This window comes from Macaca fascicularis, chromosome 6 (genome assembly GCF_037993035.2).
Source record: "Macaca fascicularis isolate 582-1 chromosome 6, T2T-MFA8v1.1".
NCBI classification, from domain to species: Eukaryota; Metazoa; Chordata; class Mammalia; order Primates; family Cercopithecidae; genus Macaca; species Macaca fascicularis.
Window position 1 is genome coordinate 102612042 of NC_088380.1, and position 5750 is coordinate 102617791.

Sequence of the window (5750 nt, forward strand, 5' to 3'; positions counted from 1 at the left end):
CAATGGGCCAAACTCATGAAAACAGATGTGTGAGGACTGTCAGTGACCACCCTGACCCCAGCCCTTACATACAGACAAACTTTTCAACATAATCCGTAACCTTGGGGGTGTTGACACTCTAAATTTTATTGTTTTTAATTAACTATTTCTTTTCCCTAAACAATACCTGTTCATTGGAGGAAAAAATAGCATTACCTATACTAAGCAAAAGAAAGGAAATAAAATGCTCAGAAACATTTACATATGTATCCAGACTCACACACACTCACACACACACACACACACGCACAGGGTCGCACTGTGTCTAGGACTGCCTTTTCACTTATTTGTATGTCCTGAACATATTTCCATGTCAGTAGACACTTATCCTCGTAGCGGTAACAGCAATTAAATATTATTGCAGCATCTATTTTTATCATCATTTATTTAACTCGTCATGGTTGAACTGTTCGGTTGTATCTCTCGTTTTCTGTATTACAGGCAATTTGACGACAAATGACCCATCCCCTAATGTTCAATATACAAATATCTAGTGTATAAGGAGATAAGGGGTATTTGGCTAAAATACAATTCAGCGTGCCCCACCTTCTCCACATGTAATATGCTCTAAAAAGGCATGAATAATTAAATTAGCCCTTCTATTCTCCAGCACAGATCCTGAGCCCAGCGGTGGGTGCGGGTGCTTAGAGCCCCGGTCTGCTCTCCTACCCGCCAAAAGGCAAAGGCCACTCAACTGCCACCTTAAGACACCCAGGATTCTCCTCTTCTTTTTTATTAATAGAATAAAGCTCAGGCTCAGTGCATGAGAGCAGCGCTCTTCGACTTTGCATTCATCAGAGTAACCTAGATGGCTTGTTTAAAAATACACATTCCCTGGCTGCGCTCGAAGAAACTGGACTTCAGTGGTTTAGTGGGGGTGTGCATAGGCCAGGTGATTCTGAGGACCACGAGGGGTTAGGGACTGCCCCGTTAATTCCGGCCAATGGAGAGATCAGACCATTCAGCATTGTCTGCAGCATATTTCTTTTTCCTCTTTTGCAATGAATATTTGATGCTCAGCGGGATGAGCCCCAGGATGAGGCACACATGAAAGAAAAATCCATGCCTCTCCATCTTTTCCCCAGGATTGCCCTTTGGTGAGACTCTCTTTTGCGACTGCTTCACTTTCCCCGGTTCACAGAACAAACCTCTTCTTAGTCTCTTTTGTTGTCTCTTATCTGTTCAACAAACACCCACTGCGCAGGACCATCCTCCAGTAAGCCGTCCAGTGGGGCCGTTTGGGAGCCCTTCTTCGTGGGGTGAGCACTGAAGGAACCGGGGCCCCATAAGCCCGTGCTTTTGTCGGGGCTGCCCCCTCTCCCATCTCAGGGTACCTGGCACCAGGCTGTTAAGCTGTGGATAGGCAACCGCACATCCCATTGGGTGTGCGTATTTCAGCACGTGGAGTTGGCCAGTGAAGCCGGCCGATGTCGGCACAGCGTACAGCAGCGCGCCTGTCCGTGGGGAGGAAGGGTCGTCCCGCCTCCCCTCCAGGCCAGTCCTGTTGCGCCTCCTCCTGCCCCACTCTGACTTTCGCGCGCCCAGGGGTCTCTGAGGGTCGCGCCCGATACCCTCCTCTACCCCAAGGCTTCTTCTCCCCAAGGGCCGGGCTGGGGGCCCAGGAGCGTCACAGCCTCCGTAGGCCCCGGAAATCGCAACTTGGTCAAAGCTAAGCCTGCCGCGATCAGCTTTTCTCACCACCTTGGGGATCCACTCTCCGTCCGTCCTTCCCGACCTCAGGCTGCAGAGAAAACTTGGGGGCGGCGGTCGAGGAAGCCGCGCCCCGAGGCTCCCAGCACAGCCCCAAGAGGAATCCTGCCGGCAACAAAAAGCTGTGCGCGCGGCCGGGCGCGAGCCTCCGCGTCCAGGTGGGGTCTCCGCGCCCCAATTCCACCCCGCCCCGCATCGGCGCTCCCCGCAAGTGAGGGGTTTCCACACGCCCCGGCGTTCCCGCACACTCAGGGTCTCCCTCGACCCCCCGGGAGATGCTCCCCGCTTTCTATCCCGCCCCGCTCTGGCGCGCCCGGTAAACGATGTGACCCCGCCCCGCTGCGGTCTCCCCTCCCCAGGACACTGCCCCCGTCCCCACTTGTGGTGCTCGGGGCATCTCTAAAGCCCCCAACCAGAGTCCTCCAACCCACCCGCGAGGCTCGCGCACCAGCAACGCGGCCCCGCCCGCAGGGACCCCGCCCACCTGTGGCTCTACCCTCGCCTCTGCGGCCTCCCCCACCGCTAGCGCGGCCCCCACCTAGGACGACCCCCGCGTAGGTCCTCCTGCCCACACCCGCCCCCTCGCCAGCCCCTGCCCCAGCCCCTAGCCGTGACCCCGCCCCTAGCCGCGCCCCCGCCCCCGCCCCGCAGCCCCTCCCGTGCGCTCGGGTCCATCCCGTCACCGCCCATTGGCCCTGGGTCCGCTCAGGGGCGCCGGCCTGGCGGCGGTTCCGAGTCGGGCGCGCGCCGGCAGGGTTCCCATTGCCAGCGGCGCAGCCAGACTAGGGGCTGCCCTCCGCCTTCTCGCCATGGACGCGGACGACTCCCGGGCCCCCAAGGGCTCCTTGCGGAAGTTCCTGGAGCACCTCTTCGGGGCCCGCAAGGCCATCGGCGTGCTGACCAGCGGCGGGGATGCTCAAGGTGCGCGCCCCCCTCCCGGCGGCGAGGGAGTGACGGACGGAGGAGGGAGAACAGGGCGAAGTGGATGGGGCGACGGGGCAGAAGAGAGGGAAGCGATGGGAGGACCCGGGGAAAGGTGGGGAAGCGATGGGAAGAACCGGGGAGACGAGCGGGGAAGCGATGGGGAGAACTGGAGAGAAGCCCGTGACCCGGAGCGGCAGGGGTACCTGCGGGGCGGCGTGAGCCGGCAAGGCAGCCCCGGGGTCCTTGCCGGGTGGGGCGGAGGAGGAAGGGACACGGCGGTAGGAACCTCCGTCCGGAAGAGAGTGAGGTTTCCACCCCCTCCGGTTTATGTTTTAAATTGAGCCTGGCAGAGGGGGTCGCCTGGAGCGCCCTTGGGGGACGTTCTCCATCAGAGCTGTAGGACAGGGCCGGGCTTCCCCTCCGAAGCGTGAGTACAGCGCGATCACTTGCTAAGTGGCCCCCCGCCCCCTAACTCCGCCCCACGTCACCCCCCAGCATGTCGCTTTTCCGTTGGAAGAGTTTAAAAAAGGGTTTCCTAAAAGGATTTAAAAAAAAAAAAAAAAAAAAAAAGGGTTTCCTGCACTAGTTGCTTTTCGGCTAGTGACGATACCGAAAACTAAAATGGGTCCCAGGCCCTCCCCGCCAGCCTCTGCGGACGGGAAGGACCAGGAAGCGGGGACTCGGGGACGTCAGCGGAGCCGGGGCGCGGGCTCTGGGCTTCCCCTTCCCTGCAATGTAGAAGCGGCTCTCCAGGAGGGGCCCGAGTCTGGGCCCACGACGCGGGCGCGCCGGGAGGACATTTAACATTGACGAGCCGGAGGTGGTGGAGACTGTGCGCCTCAGGCCCCGGGTGCACGTGGGGGCGCCAGTGCCCCGACGGTGGAGCGTCCCGATCCTTGCAGCCGCTGGATGGTAGATCCGCGCTTCCCAGGCGAACGCTACCTGGGAGCCTTAGCGATCGCGCGGGCTGGAGACGCGACGCGCCCGGAGCTGGGTTTTGATTTTTATTTTCCCGGTTCCTCCTGCAGCAGATGCGTGGAAAGGCCCGGATGGCGGATTTCCTCCCGTTTCGGGACCGCGCACTGAACAAGGATGGAGCCGGGATGGGCCCCCAGCCCACGGCCCCGGTGACCTTCCCTTCGCCCTTGAGCGCGCGGGGCGGGCGCGGGTGCTGCAGGTTGGGGCGCTGTGGGCCCCGCCCCGCCCGCCGCGAGCGCCTACGTGATGCCGGGCCCGTAGTCTCCTTGCGCCCAGGCCGGGACATCCGTCTGCCACGCACTCCCCGAGCCCGCAGCGTAGCCTCCCCAGGCCCAGCACCCCCCGCGGGAGACCCCAGTGGCAGCGCCAGACTCCGCCCTGCAGCCCGACCCCCAGCGCCCCTGGGAAGTGCTCTGGCGTTAGCGTTCTAGTAAAAGGACCCCCAGCCTCAGCATTCCTCCTGTAGGGTTGGATTCTCAGAGAAAGAAAAGGTGATGCAGCAGACGCTGGGATTGGAGAAATTACCAGAGTGAAGTGGAAATAGTCTGGCCAGCGTGACTTAAACCGGCCCGGAGATGTGCAAGTACCAGTGGAACCGCCTGGGGTCGGGATAGGACCCAGAGTGGCTTCTCAGTCAAAGGCCTTCAGAAGCAGAGGGAACATCTTGAGTGACTTTACCCGGGCCGCGAAAGACAAGAAACCTTTGGCACGGGAAGAGGAACCGATCTCTGGAAGTCACCAGGGCGGGTGGAAGGTCAGGGGTTCAAGGTTATTTTGGAATTTAGGTGCTGTGGTTCCTGCACGGTGGCTCATGCTTGTCATTCCAGTGCATTGGGAGGCCAAGGCAGGAGGATCGCTTGAGCCCAGGAGTTCCAGAGCAGCCTGGACAACATAGTGAGACTCTGTGTCTACAAAAAAAAAAAAAAAAAAAAACACGAAAGAAAAACACATTAAGATGCTGTATGTATTGGAAAATATTGATGGGTCATTCTTTTGAGCTTCATGTCCAAAAGCTTGCTAAAATGCTTGGGAGTTTGTGTACAGGCATGTGAGATTAGGATACATTGGCAGAATCGCGGTGTTCTCTGTCATCCTGGTTTTGCCACCCGGGAGGAGTTACACATATTGAAGGTTAGTAAGTCCACGCCTCTTCTCTTCTGGGGAAAAAGGTATTTTGGAAACCAATATTATGTGGGAACGTGGCTTGGTTGGTACAGCCTTGGCTTAATGGGAGACAGCTGCCCTCAGCTCTGCAGGTGGCATCAAATACGGTGGCCTCGAGCCCACATGGGTCACACCTGGGCTGTCCCTGGGGAAGCCCGCCACGGCGGGTCACCTGGGCATTCTTTCCCTGGCAGAGCCGAAGTCACAATTTTTTTGTAGACTCTAAAGAGCTTTACCCTTCCGAGATATGATCTTGAACCTGTTGGAGCATTTGGACGCATTTCTTTTAAGGAAGTTCACCTCCAGATGTGCTCAGAGGGCCTGGTCTTAGCTGCCACAGATTTACAAATTCTTACAGTAAGTAGGTTATTCCTCGAGAATTTATCTGTTGTGCCCCCATTCTTTTTGCCATTTTATTCTGATTCTATATTAGTACTTGATTTTCCCTGACATAGAAGACTATTGCCTGTAGCTAGAGATCAGAGAACATATTCACATTCAAGTATTAATTTCAGGGGAATTATCTGTCAGATGTGAAATTATGGTAAAATTCCATATATTAAAATGACCATAGCTACCATTTGTTGAAAATATTTTGTATACTAGGAGCTTTACAATTCTCATCTCCAAGCCTAGATACATGATCCCAAGAGAGGCATGCCCTCATTTTGGAAGTGGGGAGAAAGACTCACAAAGAAAAATAACTTAGGTAAGGGCATGAGGGGCATACGTGATTGTGGTAGGAGCAAAACAGATCCTAATTCCAAATATTGTACTCTCTCTTAGACCATGAAGAGTGCTTATGTCTGGCTCTGTCACCCAGGCTGGAGTGTAGTGGTGCCATCATAGCTCACTGCAGCCTCAAACTCCTGGGCTCAAGTGATCCTCCTGCCTCAGCCTTCTGAGTAGCAGGGAAGACAGGAATGCACCATCAT

At 56.6% G+C, this 5750-nt stretch overlaps 1 protein-coding gene across 1 annotated transcript; it reads left to right on the forward strand.

Moving 5' to 3' along the window:
* The first annotated feature begins 1466 nt into the window (after nucleotides 1–1466).
* LOC141406969 (uncharacterized) lies at nucleotides 1467–4626 on the forward strand. Its single transcript, XM_073993195.1, has 4 exons — nucleotides 1467–1677; nucleotides 1780–1907; nucleotides 2376–2670; nucleotides 3702–4626. The coding sequence occupies exons 1-4, from the start codon at nucleotides 1467–1469 to the stop codon at nucleotides 3896–3898; spliced, it is 831 nt and encodes a 276-aa protein (XP_073849296.1). The 3' UTR covers nucleotides 3899–4626.
* The last annotated feature ends 1124 nt before the right edge of the window (nucleotides 4627–5750 follow it).